The sequence below is a fragment of the Anguilla rostrata genome, chromosome 1, assembly GCF_018555375.3.
Source record: "Anguilla rostrata isolate EN2019 chromosome 1, ASM1855537v3, whole genome shotgun sequence".
Lineage (NCBI taxonomy): Eukaryota > Metazoa > Chordata > Actinopteri > Anguilliformes > Anguillidae > Anguilla > Anguilla rostrata.
In genome coordinates this window covers 9536018-9558339 of record NC_057933.1, presented here as the reverse complement: position 1 = coordinate 9558339, position 22322 = coordinate 9536018, and the positions used below count along the sequence as shown (strand labels likewise).

Genomic DNA, 22322 nt, shown 5'->3' with positions numbered 1-22322 from the left:
GCTGCTGGAGTACGGCACTTCAAGGACACGCCAATCCAGAACCCCACCCACCCCATGAATATTTATGACGCAAGAAATGCTTTTAGCCTCTTTTGAATCACTTGCCTGATCTATAGTCATTTCTAATCATAACTGGAATGCAGTGCTAACAAATGGATTATGACAGCAATGATGATAGGAGCCCTCAGAAAGTTTATCGAATAGGTCAGGGACACTGTTTTGTACTTTCAGCTCAACAGCTCCCCCTGCTGGTGTAAAAGTCTCGGCACTGTACTGGTGACTTAAAAATCTGTAGTGAACACACGTTCTTGTGCTGTGTCCCCTTTTATCAAATTGTCACTTGGGAGAAAGGATGGAAGCAGCAGCAAAAATTGTTAGCTCTGCAATTTACCGCATTATCAGGTTGTATTCTGCACAAGTGCACAAGCACAAGTGTTATAGATTGGATTTCAGAACCGTGTGTGGATTAATACTAGTTCCTAAGAAAAAAAAAAATCTTTTTTTTAAATTTTTTTTTAAAATCTGCTGTTGGTACCAGCTGGTTTTAAGATGTTTGTTCCTTTTTTCATACATTTAAAATTTCCTTTCTGCCACTGCTCTGTGCTATTAAAATAAATCTCAATAGTTTATCAAAGTTATCTTCACTTATAAATATTTAAAGGTGAAAATTCACTGTGCTGATAAGGTGAGGTTTTGTAGATTAGGTTATGTGTAGTGTGATATGCTTCCTGACCTTGTTTTTCCTGTTTTGCAATAGCTTTATTCAACATAATTGCGGTATTTTTAGTGGAGTTGAATTGAGCTTTTACTGTACGATGTATTTATCGCTGTCCTAAGCCCTGATAATGTTCTTTATTGACCTTGCCTTAGGTGACCCTGCACACTGGATTGCCCATCCCTGAATTCTACGCCCCGAGCGACCCAGACCCTCCAGGCTCAGTGTGTTAACGTCCCCATAGCGACCGTTGGGTGGGGGGGGGGGTGCATGGCCCTGGACTTACACAGACTCATCTGTCTCCACCTCTGCGATTCACTGTACTGCAGCCTAAACTCCCCAGAAGACTACATGTGGGAGACCGTGATATCCCAAAACCCTCCATTCATATGATCGTTGCCAAACCCCCTCGCCCCACCCGCCTTCCCCCTTGGCCTCCTGTACACTACAGCGGAAGATGGAGTAAAGAGAAAGATATTTTGGTTCGTCTGCATTTAGCATTCAGTGTTTAGATTTATATTTTTTACGTGCTTTTATCTAAATGAAAGTTGATCTACCGTGAGGACTGTCTTTTGCTGGTGCCCTTGAACCGCACAACCTGTTCCATTGCTGAACATGACAATGCTGGCAAGTAAAATCATCATCATAATCATCATCATCATCATCATCAATCCCTTTTCAGCAAACCATGAGGCTGAGAGAGTGTCTGCTCTGACAGGCCATTTTACCACCAAAAAGGGTCATTACTTCAGATTGACACTAGGTGGCAGCAAAGTGCATAATCCCTGTGATCGGGCTGAGGACTGTGTACATAGCTGTTGCTTTTGCTCCTAAATTGGCTGAGTTGTGTAATACCCTGAATAGCAAATTCCTAGAGCCTGGCTAGGACTGAATTGCCCATCACTGTGTTTCCCGTGTGAAAACCCTCGACCAAGATCCAGAGTGGGTTACGCAGAACCCGTTCTGTCCCTACGCAATCCCAAAATGTGATTCTGTTTACCTCGGGAGGAGCACAAGACGCAGGAGACGGTGCTGCGGCCCATTACAAATAATTAGGATTTGGGTATTTTTATTTTTTTTTGTATGAAGTGGAATGGTGCCTAGTTGACTTGTGTAATGATCCCTGGCAAAAATCAATAACTTTTCTTTGTATTGTTTTATTATCTCTAATGTGGGGCGCTGTAAGTGGCTTGCTTGTGAACTCCTGTCATAATTATACGGTGATTTTTCAGTCTAATTAACGAGCGCTCTGCCATAGTTGTGACTGTACAGAGTCTGTGCTGCTTCTTCAGGAATCAGGCTCTACTTCTACAGATTTTTCTGTTTGTTTTATTTCCTACATTGATGTGTCATTTTTGGCACAGTCTTCATGAGGTGCTACAGCTGCTGGCTTCTATCAATTTGGTTACAGTAGGTGACCTAAGTCCTAGTAGTTTTTGTACTTTTGTTCATGGACTGCCCTAATGTATAAAATGTATAAAAAAATAAGTTATTGGTGTTAAGAGTGTCCTCTCTGGGGCTTCTCTGCTTGATTTAAACGTCATTGTACTATTTGTGAGCGTTCAAAACTTTATGGAGTTTAAGGAAGCCAAAATGTGCAAACATGTTACATAAGAATACAGCTGCCCAAAATCTTGCAAAATATTTACTTTGAAAAGATCCCTTCCCCCAGAAAAGAGTTTGTGTGAGTGTGTGTGTGTGCAAATATATATATATATATATATACATGTATATATATGTATATGCATGTTAGGAGCTGTGGACATGATTGAGATGATTGCAGGGGCATTGTTGTACATATTGAGAAATGCTCTCGCAAAAAAAAAAAAAATACAAATATGTTAAACCATATGAATGTATTTTATTCATCAATAGTATATATTAATGAGAGTCTTCTGAGGGATAAATGTCACTGAGATGCTTACCAACGAGCAGCATAATTGAACAAAAGGTGCTATATGTAAAATAAAACCACAAACATTGTGCCTTTTCCCAGGAAAAGTTCAATGGACCTACCTTTCCATTATGCTTCATCTCAAAAATTACAGATTTAATTGCCTCACCTAAACGGCTTTGTTGACCAGACACAGGGACCTATTTGGAGTGACTAATTCAGTTCAACAATGAAAGGCCTGGGACTGAAGGAAAAACAACAGACTCCTCCTACCCTTCACACCTGGCCAGCCGTCAGCTGCTTTAGCTGAATTCAGCTTGCTTTCATCGAGCAAGTGTACAAACAAGTTTATCCTTCAGATATAACCATAGGATCCCTCAGTGCTGGGCAGTGACAGTCTGGTACTTTATGTCATTCTCCTCTTAAGAGTCCCAGGGTTGGGCATGTTTTTGAGCGGTTGGGAGAAATGGTAACAGTGGCTTTACACCGCATGCAGTTGCGATTACTCAGTATGTACCAATGTGCCATTCCCTTCCTGTCTTAGCAGAGCCAGCTGAGACACGGGGGTTCAGCCATTTCTTGTAGGACCTGTCTTACTGTTCAGAGTCAGAGTGATAAACTGTTGTTGGTGATCAGATGCCACAGTGCCACATTTAACACAGGGCTCTTCATCAAATTAGGCATCGTTAAATAATGAGACTAATTAAATTAATTAGTTGACACTAATAGAGCTATTAGGAAGGAAATTCTGATACGATCACTCTGTCCTAGATGAATTGTGTGTGTGTGTGTGTGTGTGTGTGTGTATGTGGGGGAGGGGGGGGTTGTTATATTTCAGAACAGATCTTGCGCCATTTTGAAAGCACGGTTATTGGTAATCACTCAAGCTTTGAGGCGGCGACATTTCCTCTTCTGAAGCTTTCAAATGAGGCTGTTGAACAAATACTAGAAAAAACCTGACAGCAAAGAAAAAACAGGCAGAAAAAAGAAAAGTGAAAAACCTGGGTACTCCAGCTGTTTGATTAATGTCCTTGATATTGTATTGACTGTAACTTGATTTGTTGGAGAAATAAGTGCTGTGTGACAAGGCAAACCATGCTCATTTAGTGGATGCAGATTTTCCACACGGTTAAACTTAATCTTGATCAGCAATACTTAAAGCACTAATGAGGCATCCCCCTTCGTCCTCTTGTTTGCAGCTCTGTAGTAAAGTGATGATGGAGAGAAGGCGCTCTTTGAAAACATCCCTTCTTAACCTCATAATATCTACAAGGTCACTGTTAATGGGTCACTGCGTAGACAGTCTGAACATCTTTGGTTCTGCTTTGTAATCCAGACAAATGCTGGCATGCATTACATCATGTTCCCAGGGTGGCGTAACTAGGTCAAGAGAAGCAAAGCAATTCATTTTCTTTTATTGTTGTTTTAGCAAGTGCTTCGATTCATTCAGGTCAACCTAACAAATCCTTCAAATACACAATAATTGTATAACAATATCATTTTTATGATATTTCAAGCTTGAAAAGAATAGTGAGATGGTTTTAAACTTTTGTATGATGGGACCACGGTCAAACTGTTTAGTTTTTTATTATTATTATTTTACTTGCATAATGGATTTTAAATATTCCATAATTTACATACGTATCCACATGACCTCCCCTTGAGAGCTGTTAGGTAGTGTGAATAACAAAAGTGAAGATTTGAGTTATTTAGCATGGAATGTGTTGTTTTGTAGAACTGGAAAATTAACTGTAAGGATTTTGACTAATTTGTGTGTCCAATAACTTTCGAAAGATAAACCCATCTTCTTAAAAGCTTGGTTGGCAGCAAGAGGAAACTATGGCCACGAAAACGGTGCCAAAGCCCAGGGCTTGATAGCGAGACTCTCTCTGTCCAAGAAGAACACTGACGCTCTGTCATCTTGGTACACGGATCTCTCTGGTGCCCTAGATTTTAAGCATACAAAATAAGTAATAGAGACAAATATATTGTCGCTGGACGACAACCGCAGTTCTTTCAATGTGTGGGGTGAGCACGGCAGTGCCTGTGTCATTGCGACATTCTTTTCACGGTGATTGTGACCACGTGCTCTAGATTAAAGTACTGTCCGGCTGGTGACGTAGAATGTAATGTATTTCTTCACCTCCTTGTAACACTGCTTGTTATTTATATAATGATTTGCTTATTATTGGTGGCTTAAATTGATGTTGTTGTTATTATTATTACGTCTATTATTATTATTGATGTATTATTATTCCAACGCTTGGTGTTTTCTGTTGCGGTATATAAATAAATAAATTCGTTACAGTGCTATTTGAGTTTTCTTGTTTCCTCTTTTGCATGAAGACATTTTCGATTTGACACAAGCACTGCAGAGCGTTTCACAAGTACGCTAATTGTAGGGTTCTCTCAGTACAAGCTGGCAACCAGCCCCGCAAATTCGCTCTACAGCGCCTACTAGGAGCGGGGAAGTTTCTTAAAGTTTGAAGAATTCCATTACTGTGAGAACGCTGCCAGTCCCTGGACTGACACACCCACTGTTTCGGCAGTCACCAATGGGTGCTGGAGAGGAGGGAACAAGCAGAGCATTGAATCTACTACCTGTACAAACTAATTCATTTCTCTTTTAGAATAGAAAAAGGGAAAGTGCAGTTGTTTAACATGGCGACGCCCGTAAGTGACCAAGAGAAGAGAAAGCAGATAAGCATCCGGGGAATAGTTGGGGTCGAAAATGTAGCGGAGCTCAAAAAAGGATTTAACCGACATTTGCACTTCACTCTGGTTAAAGACAGAAATGTTGCCACGCAGCGAGACTACTATTTCGCTCTTGCACACACGATTCGAGATCACCTGGTTGGGAGATGGATCAGAACTCAGCAGTTTTACTATGAGACCGACCCAAAGGTAATGTTTGCACGAATGACGCACAATACATAACGGTAGCTATGTCTGGTAAACAGAAATGACAGTTCCACTTTTGGCTTCCTCTACAATGCTGTGTAGTGATTTATAGAATGTCAGCTTGACTACACATACCAATGCTCCTCTTTGTTTTTCGTGGTGAAGTCACGTAGAAAACGCTCGTTACCGTTGCCCTGAAGCACGGACAGTGGGGCAGCTAACTACTAGGAAGAAACAACGCGTAGCTGACTTCCGACCAAAGCTCAATTTAGCTATTCCAACCAAAACAAGGAAATGTGCATTTGCGTAGGCTAGTCTGGGTGAATTTTGTGTTTTAGTTGTCTGGATGATTAAGTCTTTGAGGCGTGTTTCAAATAGCGTAATGTGGTTAAGAAATAATGGAACTCCGTCTACAGTGTGCTTTGCTGTTTTGAAAAGCAACGCTGTCCAGTTCTTGTCCACACCTAATTATGAGTCGGCGCCATGAAGCCTGACTTGATTGTAACAGAAATCGTTGACGAAATTTGCAATTTTCTGCAATTTTGTAACCACGTTCACCTACACTGTGGCTTGTTGGTTGTAATTTTATCTTTCTGCTGTCGATGAAAATATTAATGTATCGCATTACATTTGGAAACATCGTTCGTTTAAATGATGCCGTCTACCGAACTTTACGAAATACAGGCAGCGATTGTGTAGTATGGAAAAATACCAGGACGGCCATATCCGTTGGCAAGGCAAGCTTCCTTGAACATTGTTGCAAAATGGCTGGGTTATGTCTCATTACCCGTCTCCTCCTCTAAGTTGCACAAACATGCAGTTCGCACAGATCTGCACGCTACGTATTTAAATTATCATCTCTTTGCCAGCGCGTGTATTACCTTTCGTTGGAGTTCTACATGGGCCGGACCCTGCAGAACACCATGATCAACCTTGGCCTGCAGAACGCCTGCGATGAGGCCATATACCAGGTGACGTATTATAAGCGGAGTGCCTTTGGGGACACGATACTCTGCAATGTGGTTGTACAATGAAGTTTTAACACCTTATGAATACACAAATTAATTTAAGATTTTTTTTTGTTGCAGAAATAACTCGTATGCATCCTTGAGGTTCTCTTATCAGTGTTTTCTGCTAGAACACTGTCTGAACAAGAGCAGACATACCTTAAAGTGACATGCCCTTTGTCATTTTTTTGGCTCCACCTACAATGGGGCTTGGTTGGCATTTGGCAAGTTATGGCAGCTGTATACGCAACAACCGGCACACTCTTTTTTCCCCCCTATCCCCTGCAGTGTATTGGCAAGTGGCAAACTGAATCAGTTTTTGAAAATGGCTCATGTTTTCTGGCAGTAAATTGCTTTGATAGTAAATTCAGATGAGCTTCGGGTAGCTATGGCAGGAAGCCTGAGTGCGGAAGTGCCTCATATCCACGTGTCTCCGTTGTGACTTCACCAGCTGGGCTTGGACATGGAGGACCTGGAGGAGATGGAAGAGGATGCTGGACTGGGTAACGGAGGCTTGGGCAGACTCGCAGGTACTTCAACTGCATTTCCATTGGATTGCTAAACAAAAAACAATTCTCCAGTTTATCACCCTTTTGCAAGCGTCAGGTCCTTAACATCAACCGCTCAGAATGTACGATAAGTGTGAAAGCCGCAGTATTTCACTCCCTCCACGACATGTCTCAACAGGAAATTTGAGCCGCCCGGTGAGAAGTACTGTGCGTTCCTCAGACGCGCAGAATTACACCATCAGCATGCTGAGTGACACAAACACTTTCTCTGCCCTATTTCCCCTCAGCCTGCTTCCTGGATTCGATGGCCACCCTTGGCCTCGCAGCGTACGGGTATGGCATTCGCTATGAATACGGAATCTTCAACCAGAGGATCAAAGATGGTTGGCAGGTATAAACATACAGTCCTTTGGTATAGTAAAGTAGCAGCAATGCAAACGCCTGTGGCAATTACTTTCTTGAAACGGTGCTGTGGTGTGAACGGGTTACACTGGTTACATTCCACAAATTTAGTGGATGAGTTAAATTGGATGTCCACACAACTTTTTTTTTTCTGCCGTACTGGAACTCCGAACGAGACTGGAAGGAAGCCTTGTGTCCAAAGGCTGATCAGAATTTAATGGGTTTTTTTCAGCCCATTTGAGTCATGACCCATCCCTACCTTAGACTGCCACTGATGAACCCTCACCTATGATTAGAATGGCCTTTTATCCCAACTGCCACTCTCAAGGTTCAAGGTTCCATTGGACCAGCTAAGGGAAGTGGGTCTCTAGTGTGGGCCAATCATTAACTCCAGGTGGCTGGAGGTGATTGCGGTCTGTCCCTGAGCTCGGCAAATGGCTGTTTCTCTGCCCTCGTGCTTGTAGGGTGCGTTGTACTCAGACTGAGGTCCAAACAGCAGACTAGCCCACGAGCCTCTCTCGATCGTTCATTTTAAAATCAGGCGGCATGTTTGCAAAGCAAACCCTACCATGTAAACATAGGGCCTGAACCTACACATTGGCTGCTTTTAAAGATTATTCATTTACTGGAATTGGACGTGCGGTCTGAAGTGCACTTAGGCCTTTTTTTTATCTGTGATAAGATGAAATTCAAAAGTGAGCATTGATTGTCTTTAGTTAAAACTTTTATTTTATTATATTATGTACACCCCCCCCCCCCCACTGTTCTTGAGTCCATGAACAAATAACTATGATTATGTTGTAATGTCAAATAACTATGATTATGTTGTAATGTAAAGCAGAAATGTATTTATTTGAACTACTGAGATGGGATTGTGTAACTGGAGTTAGCTTAGTAAGCATGACACTGAAGGCTAACCTTATTTGACCCTTATTTGGGTGGTCTGCAGGTGGAGGAGGCTGATGATTGGCTGAGGTATGGTAACCCCTGGGAGAAGGCTCGCCCGGAGTACATGTTACCCGTGCATTTCTACGGCAGAGTTGAAGAAACCAAGGAAGGATCCAAATGGGTGGACACACAGGTACCAACCATCACAAAAATAAATACATGCACATCCACTAGCTGCAGTCACAGAACAGAAAAACAATGTGAACGAAAGAAATGAGTCTGAACTTGACCAATGCACGCAGTGTTTCAGTCTCAACTGGGTCTTTTGTTGATCGTGTTGTTGCGGTTATTGAGAACCACTGATTGTGGGGGGAGCAATTGTGTCACACGGACTCTGTGTTATTCTGGATACACAGTTACACCGTGCAACAAAAGTGTGGCCTTCTAGATTCTCAATCAATATGGCACTGGTTTGATTGCTTTGCGCAGGTTGTTCTGGCCATGCCTTACGACACCCCCATCCCAGGCTACATGAATAACACTGTGAACACAATGAGGCTGTGGTCTGCTCGTGCCCCCAATGACTTCAACCTGCGGGACTGTAAGTGTGCTCAATGCGGCTCAGTGCAGCTCAGGGCATTGAGGCCTTTTACACTGGCTATTACTTGGAAGCTGCGGCTAATTTCCATTGGAACACAATTCCTTTAGTTGACTTCATTTTATATCTTTTTTTTTTCTTTTACAGTCAATGTTGGTGACTACATCCAGGCTGTCCTGGACAGGAATTTGGCGGAGAACATCTCTCGAGTGCTCTACCCGAACGATAATGTAAATCGACTCTGTCTCTGTTTACATACTTTATTTGCACGCGGTTGGCTCTGGTTTTATGTTCATGTCTGTTTAGTCTGTTTTTTTTTTGGGGGGGGGGGGAGCTGATAATTTGCTGTATTTCATAATTCCTCTGCTTGCAGTTCTTCGAGGGGAAGGAGCTGCGCCTGAAGCAGGAGTACTTTGTGGTGGCCGCCACCCTCCAAGACATCATTCGCCGCTTCAAAACCTCCAAGCGAGACTCTCCCTCCTCCCCGATTTCCTTCAAAACCTTCCCAGACAAGGTAAATAAACTCCTCGGGAGCAGTGATGGAGGCTTCGGGCATTTTGGTTGCCAGATTTGCTACAGATTCCATTTGATTCACAGATATGTGGTGCAGTCGGGTTGATTTTGACAGTGGAGCAGGAAAGCAAATGGAAAGTCTCACCAATTGCTTACGCCCTTCTTTTGAAAGGTGGCCATCCAGCTGAATGACACCCATCCTGCTATGGCCATCCCGGAACTCATGAGGATCTTTATGGACATTGAGAAGCTGGATTGGGACACGGTGGGTTTAAGGCATTACCTGGATTACCACACGTCAGTTATACTGCAAGTAATGGGGATATGGGTTACACCTGTTACATAATGTTTTTAATAAATTCAGCAAACCCATGTCCTGGTTATTTGGCACAACAAAAAAAGTCTATTACAAAAATTGATATTGATGATATGGAAAGGCTGACCAGCTGAATCAATGTTAAAGTGGCAAGCATAGAGAGTCTCTGCATTGTATTGTGTTTTCTGATTGTAAACCTCATTCCACACACTGGCCTTAATTAAACAAAGCTGCCATCTAATCTGAACAAGCAACACAGGGGAAACTGGACTTTGATCCGATGCTTAAATACGTAGTACAAACATTAATGTCTGCGTTTGTGTCCGCAAGCGTGAAGCACCACCTGAAAACAGGAAATGGGTCCTGGTGGAGAGTGAACAAAGAGGCTAAATTCTGTTGCGTTTCAGGCCTGGGACCTCACCAAACGCACCTTCGCTTACACCAACCACACGGTGCTGCCTGAGGCCCTGGAGCGCTGGCCGGTCCAGCTGATGGAGAAGCTGCTGCCCAGACACCTGCAGATCATCTACCAGATCAACCAGCACCACCTTGATGTGAGCACAGGCTTTACGCACACACACACACACACACACACGCACACACACACACGCACACACTCACACACGCATACACACATACACATACACGCACACACACACTCACACACGCATACACACATACACACACACACACACACACACACACACACACACACGCATACACACATACACAGACACACACACACACGCGCGCACACACACACTCACACACGCACACACACACGCACACACTCACACACGCATACACACACACACACACACACACGCATACACACATACACAGACACAAACACACACGCGCACACACACATACACACATACACACATACACACGCACACGCACACACACGCACAGACACACACACACACACACACACACACACTCACACACGCACACACACACACACACTACACACACATACACACACACACACACACACACACACACACTCACACACGCATACACACACACACACACACACACACACACACTCCAGACAGTCTCAGAACAGTCTGCCTGTGATTTCGCCTGTGGGTATGTCTTAATTTTTGCAAAGGGTTGAGATGTAGAGTGTTTGTTAGTATACTAAGTCTATGACCACCTTTCACGTTACACTTGTATCTTCATCTAGCACGTTTGTGTTGCACTTGCACTATCGTCTTCATGTTGTGACTTTTTATCATATCTCTTGTAATCATGCCCCACTTCTAGTTTACCTTGCCATAATTTTATTGACTTAGCCTATGCCTGCTGTGTGAACTAGACTTGTTCATGGCTATGGATAACTGATACTTAATGAGAATTGTATCTTATCAGACCTATGTTCTGTAGTTGTTCCAATGACCTTCGGTATGCACTTATTGTACGTTGCTTTTGATGAAAGCGTCTGCCAAACAAAATGTAATGTATCCACTGTATCTGTGCTAACGTGCTTTCCATTTTATTCAGAGAATCGCTGCTCTGTTTCCTGGAGACATGGACCGCTTGCGCAGCATGTCCCTGATTGAGGAAGAGGGCATTAAGAGGGTCAACATGGCCCACCTGTGCATTGTGGGATCCCACGCGGTCAACGGAGTCGCTGAGATTCACTCCAACATCGTAAAGACCGATGTGTAAGAGAGCCCCACTGTAGCAGTGTCTCTACATCCCGTTGTTCTTTAGAGTTCTGGTTTCTTCTGTAATAGAAGCAGAGATTCTATATTCGGTCATGCACTCCTTCTGCCTTTTCTACGGTCTCAGAACCTACTAAGTACTACAGGAGGTTGTCATTGACAGTGGGAACTTCCAGTGCAATATCACAACTTGAATTGGGCAGCACAGGACATAATATCAATTTCTACAGCGTTGACCTTAGTCATGGGCCTGTTTACAAGATGCATACAATTTGAACATTTGAGTTGTAACCCTTGACAGACAAAATTTCAGCATTAAACCATGGCCCTGTTCATCTGGTTACTTTATACAATATGTACCAGAACTCTCGCTTGTCCTCTGCCCTGACAGATTCCGGAACTTCAGCGAGATAGAGCCCGACAAGTTCCAGAATAAAACCAATGGAATCACACCCCGTCGCTGGCTGCTGCTCTGCAATGCTGGACTCGCTGAGCTCATTGCAGAGGTCAGTTTTAACTTCATATATTTTAAAGGTTTTTTTTTCCTCACACAACATCTTTTTCTCTGAGTATCAACACATGCACACACACACACTTTTTGAATGAAAACTGCCATTTTTTGTTGCAGGCTATCGGGGAAGAGTACGTGAAGGACCTTAGTCAGTTGCAGAAGCTGAACGACCTTGTTGATGATGTCACTTTTATCCGGGACATCTCAAAAGTGAAGCAGGTGAGGCTGTTACTCGGATCAACAACTGTCCTCAAGGGACCCAGTACCACAGATTGTAGGTTCCCTTCTGCATGCAACTCTTATAACCCTGCTGTGAACTTAGAAGGCAGTAATTCATTTACAACAGCAGTTGATGTCAACAATGGCAGGTGGGGTCCATAGTTAAATGGGCTATCTTCTTATCAACAACTCTGAGGCATGTTGTGTAATAGAAGGTGTACGCGCCATAAGTGGAAAATAGAGGTAGGGTGCTAATCAACTATATTCACCACAACAATGCTGTGTTGTGTAATGTCACATCAAGATCTCTCCTAGAGTTGGAGAAGATAGTTTATCACTGTGGGGGAATGAAATCTCTAGTACTGCTTGAACCCTGCTGCACTCAAACAGCTGTAGCTGTTCTGCCCCATTTTTTTGTAAATACCAGACATCCATTTGCCTCACAACATGTTAAGGCACAGCACATCCTTTTACTCCAATATACTGTCTGCCTAAATGACTTCATTTTTCAGGATTGTGGGTTTTTTTCCATGTTTTGCCCTCCAGGAAAACAAGCTGAAGTTCGCTCAGTATCTTGAGAAGGAGTATAAAGTGAAGATCAACCCCTCCTCCATGTTTGATGTCCACGTGAAGAGGATCCACGAGTACAAACGGCAGCTCCTCAACTGCCTGCACATTATCACCATGTACAACCGTACGTCTCCGTCGGCATCCGATCCTTACTCCCCTACCCTCTGCTTTGGCGTCTCAGCTGAGCAGTCAGACTCACAGTTCTCCTTTTCCCTTTCAGGCATAAAGAAGGACCCGAAGGCACCTTTCGTACCCCGAACTGTGATCATTGGAGGAAAGGTCAGCCCTCTCAAGCACCAGTGGTGGACAGGCACCTATTGTAAATTGTAGAATTATTTCGCTGTTTCATCATTACAATTTTTCACAATTTCACTATTATAGTTTCTGCCATGGGTGTCTATAGCAGCCCATGGAGCCACCTGGTGGATTTTTGTGAAATATTGCACATTGATAGAGGACAGGCTAAGGTATACAGACACCAAGTTTTGGGTCAGTTGATACACCTCTCTAGCAACACCAACAGGCCAAATTAAGTGATAGATTTTTTCCTGTCACTTTAACTGTTTGGCCTAGCATATATTTCTACCAAATTTTTTGGGTGAACATTACAGTAAGGGGCCTAAATTAAACAACTAACAGAATCTGTCGCATGGAAGCCCTGTAGCATGTGGCCGCTTCATTGCTGCTTGCAGCTATACTGTTACTTTGTGTTGATTGATTTACTCTCTGGCTCCCTCTGCAGGCAGCACCCGGGTACCACATGGCCAAGATGATCATCAGGCTTATTACCGCTGTGGCTGATGTGGTGAACAAAGACCCTGTGGTGGGCAGCAAACTGAAGGTCATCTTCCTGGAGAACTACAGAGTCTCCCTGGCTGAGAAAGGTGCAGTACAATCTACAGCTACTGGCCCGTCTGTCCAGATTATTAAAAATAAAAGCATGACACAGACAGATCCATAATTTTAATATCCCTCTATTTAACTTTGGCTTGGTCTAATTTGTGGTCACATGAGTGTACTTATTTTTCTCCACCTTCAAAAATGTACTTGGAGTGTTCTAAGCTATCCCCTCCCCCCCAACAGTTCTCCGAAATAACTACTTTTCCCCTTGCGACTTGTCAAATGCCTGGTAATGTACGTAAAGTAAATGAACATTGGGGCAATCCAGGATTCCGATAAATACAGTTCAGTTTAACTTATTAGTCTGTTCAAAGGTGTGTTGCATGTTCCGTGTGAAGCAGTGCGTAAACATGGGTCTGACCCCAAAGCGTTCCCCTTTTTTCCCGCTCAGTGATCCCAGCCACCGACCTCTCGGAGCAGATCTCCACCGCGGGCACGGAGGCCTCAGGCACCGGGAACATGAAGTTCATGCTGAACGGCGCCCTCACCATCGGCACCATGGACGGCGCCAACGTGGAGATGGCGGAGGAGGCTGGCGAGGAGAACCTCTTCATCTTTGGGATGAGGGTGGAGGACGTGGCCGAGATGGACAAAAAGGGGTGCGTGCTGGGCACCGGGGCGTTCCTGTCCTGTAAAAGTGGCAGACCAAATCAAGGCCATCGCAATATTACTCAGCCCACAGCAAAACACCTGCTAATTAAAATACAGATTGATTTTTTTTTTTTTTTTTTTTTTTTAAGTATGTTTAACTGCCACTTTCTCAACATGAGCAATTGACAACTGGAGCAAATAAAGTTCTTCACCTAACCAGTTCTACTACTGTAATTGGCAGGAGGTTTTAATACAATGCAGCAATTTATTCGCTTCAAGTGCACAATGGGTGAATGATTGTGATCTTTTCTCTTCAGCTATGATGCCATGAAATATTACAAGGAGCTCCCTGAGCTGAAGCAAGCCCTAGATCAGATTAAAAGTGGATTCTACTCCCCAAAAAATCCAGATCAGTTCCTGGACATCACAAACATGCTCTTCAACCATGATAGGTGAGTAGTGTTTGTTCTGTCTGTTGTATCCAAGTCCAAGACCGGACAAGAGAGGGTTACATTTTTTTGGTCACAGTCAAAAATTCTCAACCACTATCAAGCTGATTTTTGCTTTACACCCACCTCCTTATAGGTTCAAAGTTTTTGCGGACTACGAAGACTATGTCCAGTGCCAAGAAAGAGTCAGCAAGCTTTATGAAGTAAGCACAATTGAGCTTTTAGTTACAAATGTTTTCTGTTTTTTCTTGCTATTGGTTTTTTTTTTTTTGGGAAGCACAACTTCAGCACAATTAAATTTTTCTTCCCCCTCATAAAAAAAAAAAGAACCCAAAGGAGTGGACCAAGATGGTGATCAGGAACATCGCAGCTTCCGGAAAGTTCTCCAGCGACCGCACGATCACGGAGTACGCGACCGAGATCTGGGGCGTGGAGCCGACGAACCTGAAGATCCCTCCTCCCAACGAGCCCCGGGAGGCCATCGAGGAGACAGCCCGCGCGGTGAAGAAGATGTGAAAGCCTGGAAAATAGGATTGGCTGCGCTAACAATGTCCCCTCTTAATTAGCAGAGCAGATAAGTTAGACCGCTGGCTCGCGGTTTTAAACCTCCTTGGCATTCCTATTTTGAGAAAAAGGGGGGTGAGGTCAGACAAAAAAATGGTGCTGGGTGCTGACTGGAGGTCAAGTCTGGCTTAGGTTCCACAGTGTGGTCTTTCCCTTCAGTCAGCACTGAATTCGCCTAGAGGTGGAAAATCCAGGTTCAGAAAGTAAAAAGTCCTCCCCAGTTTTTTTTTTTTTTGTTCCAGTCACCTGGATTTGCCAGTTAGCACAGTTCTTCAGCCAGGAGGTTGAACTAATAGGTGAAATCAGATGGCTGAGTTCATGGGTGGAGGAAACTCATGGCAGGACTTTTACTTTCTGACCCCCTGGATTTTCTACCTCTGAAATTCACCCCTGATTTGCACTTTTGTTTCTGCTCTTTCACCCTGACAGAGTGCCTGTTACACGCTTCCTCGCTGTCTCACCTCAGCTTGCAAACCTGTCTTTCGCACTTGCAGTCTGCCAGCGGCGTGTTTGCACGCTGTTCTCTTCAGGTTTACAACCTCAATATTTAAGTGTGTAACAGGAAATGTCACGGGTTTGCTCAGTTTTGGCGGCAAATCGTCTTTATAGTGTGTTAGCGCTGTGAGAGCCAACCTTGCCAGTATAGGGAAGCCCTGCAGTGTAAGCAAAGCTAAACATTATTCGCTTGGTTTGTATTGGCATTTCTACTGTACCGCATGACTGTAAAATGTCTTCACAGGCATAAATACTGAGAAATGTGTCACTGGAGGAATCCTGGAACGCAACATTCCATTTCACAATTCAATATGTCTAGCCGTTTAGCACGGATGTTCTGTTGAACCAGTCTAAGCCAGTCAGTTGAACATATACATGCTTGTTGAATACTTTTGTCCAGCTGTGTGTGCTGACAGGAGAAATTGGCAGGATGTTATTTTTATTGACTGGCCTGCTTTGTATTATCTTCAATAAATATTTTCCATGACTAAGGTTTCATTTTTATTTCCAGTGTTTTGCATGTTGTTGCAATGATTCAAAATGGCCTTAAGGAAACCAATGACATGACTTGACGTGATTATCCACTTTAAGTGGCTTTTTGGGAAATTGGGTTTTGAGTTTGACCAATGATACACTCAATAAAGAAAACATGTTACTAAGCATTGGAAGGGATTAATGGGTTATTCTTGTTTAAATACTTTACCCTGGATTTTTATTTGTGTTCATGCATGCTGTCTATGTCTCTGGGCCATAATAAACCAAGTTTGTTTTAAAATTATTTTACAGAGCTAAATCCCATTTCTCCAACAAGATGCCCAGTCTGTATTACTATTAAAGCCAATATAGCTACATTCAAGTACTGTTCACAAAAAAGCAAAATGACCATCTGCCAGAAACAAAGAACACAGAAACTGCTTCTTCATTCCATTTGACCTCAGTAGTGGCATTCCTTGGTTTGGAAGGAAATGAGCAGATCTCTGCATTTTTTGCGACAGAATGGAAGGTTTATGTGCAACCCCGGGGCCTGTCTGTCATCGGTCGGCGCGCAGCATTATGGTGCTGGAATCCTCCTCGCGGAGGTTTGTGCACGGGGCCTCGAAGTTTCTTAACTCCAACGCGCCAGTGGCATAAAAATATTCGCGTTACATAATCGCTCAAAACGTCTTCTCCATTGCGCAATCAAGAGCCGTACTGGGAAAAGAATCCCTGTGGCCTGAAGCTCCCATGTGTACAGCGTTGGGATAATCTGCAATTATTATTTAAAACACACCCATCTCTTCCAGGAGACACGGATTTGCTACGTAGACACTAGATGGCGCAAAAGATTTAAATAAAACGGTAATACATTACCAGTCCGTTTCACCGACAATATTTGTTTTGCTGGGTTATTTTGCATAATTACTGTGCTAATTCCCCCTTCAGTTTTATTATGCCCAACAAAGGAAGCCATTTTTTCCTGCGAGAGAAACTAACCTTGCTAGCTGGCCCCCAGAATTTAAAAAATTTAAACTAGCTTCTGACATATTAAGGGACACAAATTTAATGAGGGACAATATTACGGAATACAAATATTTTTGTTTGTAGCAAAGAAGCTGAACTATTATTAACTAATTCTCTTAGATCTTAAACTAATGGTTTGTAATAAGTCAACATTAAATATATTGAGAATAGACAGTATACTGTTATCTTCTGACAAATGTACTTTTTTAACAGTAAAATGTATCAGCATGTAAAGGAACATGTGTGCTGTTCATTCCATAAAATAAGTAGTGAAGGTATGGTACAGTAAACCTACCTCCTCTTGATGACCAACAATTTATCGCTTGAATACAGAACCTTGGCACATCTCCCTCCATGTTGCTACGGAAACAGGTGATACCTCATCAGAGCAGAGAGACAGAGGTACAGTCTCAAGAGTCTCATTCAGCCCTACCCCATGTCTTGCCCTGCACCATTTTCCAGTGTGTATCAGTAACTGTGTGTCACATGGGACAGAACACACCAAAGTAAGTGCCTCGTGATAATTAGGAACACTAGAGGATAGGTTTGTTTACACTGCAAATGATTCCCTGGATAACAGCTTTGACTCATTTATGCACTGACAGGGCTGGAGCAGATTGCTGTACCAACCTTCACCACAGAGAAGCCTGAACACAACTTAAAGAGGGTCAAGGGATACTTTCCAGTCACTAACGTTGAGAGTATATAATAAGTAGGATGCTGGCCATACTTTTGTGCATTATCTTACCAGCCCTTTTTTCACTGGGGGGTAAAAAGACATCTGACAAAGACATAACCTGCTGTGGCATTCTGGGTCAAGAATGGGAACAGATCACATGATTTAGTATCCAAGGAAACGGGTAGAGGGTAAAAGGCAAAGAGGCATAGATCCTACTAAGGGCAAAGAAATGTAAATCCCCTACAACCATCACACCGACTTTATAAATCCGAACAGAAATAAAACAGTTTTAATTTATTTGCAAATATAAAGAAACTGAGAAATGTGGTCTTCCCTCGTGTATAAAGGTATGAAGTGGGAAAGATTTTGCACCTTAGGTAATTATTGAGTTCCTCATAGTGCTAGGCCTATCTTGAGATATTTTTTTATTAAATCTTAAATCTCAATAACAAATTGTCATTTTGTTTAATTTGGGAATGTTCTCTTCCCAGTTCAATAAATGATCATGAAATATTGTAGTACTCCTTAAATCAAATAATTTCAATATTGTCTCATAGGCAACCATTTCACACAAAATAGCCTATTACAACCACTTAAGTCACAACCAGCTATACCGCCCTGCTCGTATAGGAACTTCACAGTTAACACCCAGTCTGCTTACAAATGAAAATTATAAACTGGAGTAATTTAACAGAGATTAATCAACATATATTTTGGCAACTTGTTTTTTTTTTTTTTCCTTCATTTATTTTAATTTCAGACTGGAAAGAAGGCCATGGCTACGTTAACGGAAACGATCCAAAACAACATAGCTTAAGTTTCGTTTTTTTATTTTTTATAACTCAGCATGTGGTTTCAGTTCACAGTCTCAAGACGAACAGGCAAACGGGCATTGACAGTGAAATGCAAGGATGAAATCGCTATTAGGCCTACACGTTTAAAAGTTATTTCATTTTTCTGACGGCTGAATTACTTTTTGGGAGTAGTGTTTGTCATATAAATGCGACGAGCGAGCCAGCCAACCTTTGGAACCGACAATAAGCGGACATCTGTGATTAAATCATGTGACTGTCGAAGGAGTCTAACGGGCATGAAGCGGCCGTTCAAATCAGCATCCTGAGGGCCAAATCCGGTTTGCCTTGGCTCTTGCCCCATTGTTTATATACAGGAAATTAAGCATTTTCTCTTTCAGGCGCATTTAAAATATGAACTATGTCCAGGTCTACATATACACTACTTAAGCATAACATTGCTTCCCTCCAGGGACAATATAAAGATGTGTATTTAAGAAAGTAACTAGCCTACATTAATTAGCTTACACACATGACATTTGCAATGCTTTTTAGCCATGTATTGCTTCATAAGTAGTCGACTAGTGTGTGGAAAATGTTTGACCTGGCTGTACAATTTCTTTAAACCTGTACCCCACGAAGTAGCTGAAGACCCTTGGGGTAGGGTGTTCCACAACATGGGCCCACCCCACCTTGCTCTATTGTCAAAAGGGGCAGGCCTGTCTAATTTTAACATCACACTCAAATTTGATTCAAAGTCTAAATACCATATTTACATTATTGGAGATTCACAATACTCGGCATGTACAAAATTAGCCTCGCAACAACACTAAGTCTTGTGTTCCGAATAAAATATCTTCAGTAACCAATCCGTTATTTAGCAGCGCGGTTTGATTTAGCAGAAAATAATCGTAATTGGCTGTCAAGAAACGCTCACGTGATGTCGTCAGAAGTGTCCGCCTAGTTTATTCCCGGCTCAGGGAATTTGTGATGATGTCTGGTTACGTCTAAAGGCGTCACCTCCCCCCCTCCTTTCTCATGAGCTTTTCAAAATCTGAAACAAGATGCAGCTGAGCTATGCTGGAGCAGTTTGTAGCTGAAGAGAGCCGAGAGGATACGGCTCACGCCGAGTCCCAACTAAAAATTCAAGGAGGGCGGAAATTCGTAAACTGGGGTCCGGATGCTAAAGTGTAGCTAATTATATGAAATCTTAGTAAATAATTTAGTCTGGTCTATAAATAAAAAACTTTTTGCCGCATTTACCAAATGCTTGAGTAGTCCACTCTTGTGCCCGTGAAAAGAGGAAGGGCATCTCTACAGTCCGGAACGTTGTTGGTAAGTTTGTTGATACGGCTAGTTAGCTAGGCTGGAGCGTAGATTGCTGTGTTCACCGCGCATTATCTTATTGTCAGTGCACCTCGTGTCATGTATCAAAATGAACTAGATTCAAACATGTTCCACTGTCATCGATGATATTTCCAGATATCATCTGTTTCGCATTTTCACCGCAAGTCCGTAAAACACAGCAAAATTTAATGTTTTAAACAGATTGTGGTTGAATAGTCTGTCGCTATAGCTGTAGAATTTGATAAGATTTCAATGTTACTGGTCCATGTTCAAAGTAGTCGTGCAACGAAGGCGCTGAACAAGTGTTTCAAATGTTAGGTTCTGGTGGCTAAAGGCTGTTGGTTTGCAAGCCGAAATTTTGGTTTTAAAAACACTTTGATAATTTTCCTGGCAACATTTTTGCTACCAGTAACGTTGCTAGAGGTTTGGTTACATATCTTCCGAGCACTTTCGTCCCGTTAGCCATTGTTACTTTTATTTGGAACTTGGACAGTATTGCAAGTAGCCTTAGGGTTGCAGTGTGGCTCTTTTGTACGCCGACCGTGTTAGTTCCTTTGTGGAATATATGTTTCATTCATTAAATTACACGCTTGCTAGTACTTAAATTCAGTACAATACTAGCTACTTTAAAATGTGAAAGGGTGTCCGTGTTTGTACCCTGTAGTTAATTAAGCATCCCAGATTTAGTTGCCTAGTAAGGCTCATGTACATGCTCCTTCAGTTTATGATGAGAACTTATCAATGGTGCATGTCGCATATAATGCAAGAGTCATTATAGCTTGATAACAAATAGTCTGATTGTAATTGTATCAATAGTCTGTAATTGTGGGTTTTGTCGCCTTTTGTGTAGTGCAGTCTTGTATTTCTCTGTTTGAAGTTTCTTTTTGTTTTTATGGCACATGATTCGGCGTGTTACTTTGGCGTTGCTAGGTGCATGTAGATGCATGGGTGTCTGTCTGACAATCAACAGGCAGTTAATCGCCCTGTGCGCGTGTGAAGCGCTACCCTCTATGTGACAATGGCAGATGAAACCCTACATTAAAACCGATTTTCATGACCTACATTCATTCAGGAGGAAAGCTGTGTGCATGTTCTAATGTTTTCAATGATGTTGGTGACTACGGGTCCATCCTCTGGGCGCGTCCTTGACTGGTGTTGTGGAATACTTTGATATGCCAGCAGTGTCTGTGTGCGTTTGTGAAGATCGGTACCACCAGCCCCTATGAGGGCAAGCAGGTGTTTAGCGTTAGCTTTTCTCTTGATCCCGTGCTGCGATCTGATTTCTGAAACGGCAGCTGTCAAAGACGCGGCTCAGTGGCCTACTCTGAGGGTCAAGCCCTTAAGAAGCGCGAGCCTCATTATCGTGACTTTGTGTCTCTCGAAGTGGAACTTGAACCATTTGCAGCCGTCACCTTGGGCAATCATAACATTAAGATCCTCCGTAAATCTGAATAACAGTGGGGGATATACTTGAATTTAGCAAATGACTTGATTGTTTTCAAGGCTCATACCCTGTTGGTTTGTTTGGTACATTTAATCAACCGGTGAATACATTGACATTGCAAGCTTTTCTTCTTTATTAGACATTGTGAGTTACTTCAGAACAGTTCAAGATGCAAGCCACCACAGAAAATATAATTAGCACAATTACCAATGGTTTTTGGGCAAACAGAATGGCAGATTTTCTGCATAATGTTTTTTTCTGTGATATAAAGTGTATTATTATTAAAATATTGTTATAAAAAGGATGATTTCCTTTGTCTTGCCCTACCAGTCTGAGCCTGAACATGGCTCATACATGGGGACAAGGGGGAGGTTCATATTTGGCTAGCTGTCCTGCTGCTTTTGTGCCAGCTGTATAGCAAAGCCCTGCTTCACTTGAATTTGATTAGCCACCATAGAGTGTAGACCACTTATTGCATTTAGGCAGTCCATTGTCTGTACTCAGTGGGTCCAAGGAGACACCTGGCCACTGTTGTTGGTGGCTCTACAGACGGCCATTGATGATGATGTCACTGTCTGCAGCTGCCCTACCTCCCCAGATATTATACCAGGCCACTGTGGGTGTTTAAGGCTTTAAAAAAATCATATTAAAAAATCACTGCCGTTGTACCCTTGAGCAAGGTACTTTACCTGCATTGCTTCAGTATATATCCAGCTGTATAAATGGATACAATGTAAAATGCTATGTAAAAAGTTGTGTAAGTCGCTCTGGATAAGAGCGTCTGCTAAATGCCTGTAATGTAATGTAATGTAATATTAAGATTCAGGTGGCACGGCCTTTTTTCAG

General features: G+C 42.6%; 3 protein-coding genes across 9 annotated transcripts in view; all 3 read left to right on the top strand.

Moving 5' to 3' along the window:
• trim9 (tripartite motif containing 9) overlaps nucleotides 1-4922 on the top strand; it is a 39272-nt gene extending 34350 nt beyond the window's left edge. For all 6 annotated transcript variants that reach the window (XM_064321057.1, XM_064321049.1, XM_064321040.1 and 3 more), the window contains one exon: nucleotides 871-4922. In XM_064321057.1, coding sequence (XP_064177127.1) covers nucleotides 871-948 — 78 coding nt within the window. In that variant the 3' untranslated portion in view covers nucleotides 949-4922. The remainder of the gene's footprint in view (nucleotides 1-870) is intronic.
• Nucleotides 4923-5158: 236 nt separating this feature from the next.
• On the top strand, nucleotides 5159-15302 carry pygl (phosphorylase, glycogen, liver). The gene is made up of 20 exons (XM_064321027.1): nucleotides 5159-5513; nucleotides 6380-6481; nucleotides 6969-7047; nucleotides 7314-7417; nucleotides 8378-8509; nucleotides 8806-8917; nucleotides 9062-9144; nucleotides 9288-9428; nucleotides 9600-9692; nucleotides 10151-10297; nucleotides 11253-11416; nucleotides 11808-11922; nucleotides 12045-12146; nucleotides 12693-12840; nucleotides 12937-12995; nucleotides 13459-13600; nucleotides 14008-14215; nucleotides 14525-14659; nucleotides 14793-14859; nucleotides 14984-15302. Exons 1-20 carry the CDS (start codon nucleotides 5271-5273, stop codon nucleotides 15170-15172), a joined length of 2565 nt encoding a protein of 854 aa, XP_064177097.1. The 5' UTR covers nucleotides 5159-5270; the 3' UTR covers nucleotides 15173-15302.
• Nucleotides 15303-19683: 4381 nt separating this feature from the next.
• Nucleotides 19684-22322, top strand: part of nin (ninein (GSK3B interacting protein)) — a 34769-nt gene continuing 32130 nt past the window's right edge. Inside the window, exon 1 of one of the 2 annotated variants that reach the window (XM_064321004.1) lies at nucleotides 19684-20020. The gene's annotated coding sequence lies outside the window, so the exon portion shown is untranslated. The remainder of the gene's footprint in view (nucleotides 20021-22322) is intronic. The other variant, XM_064321012.1, reaches the window with a different exon arrangement.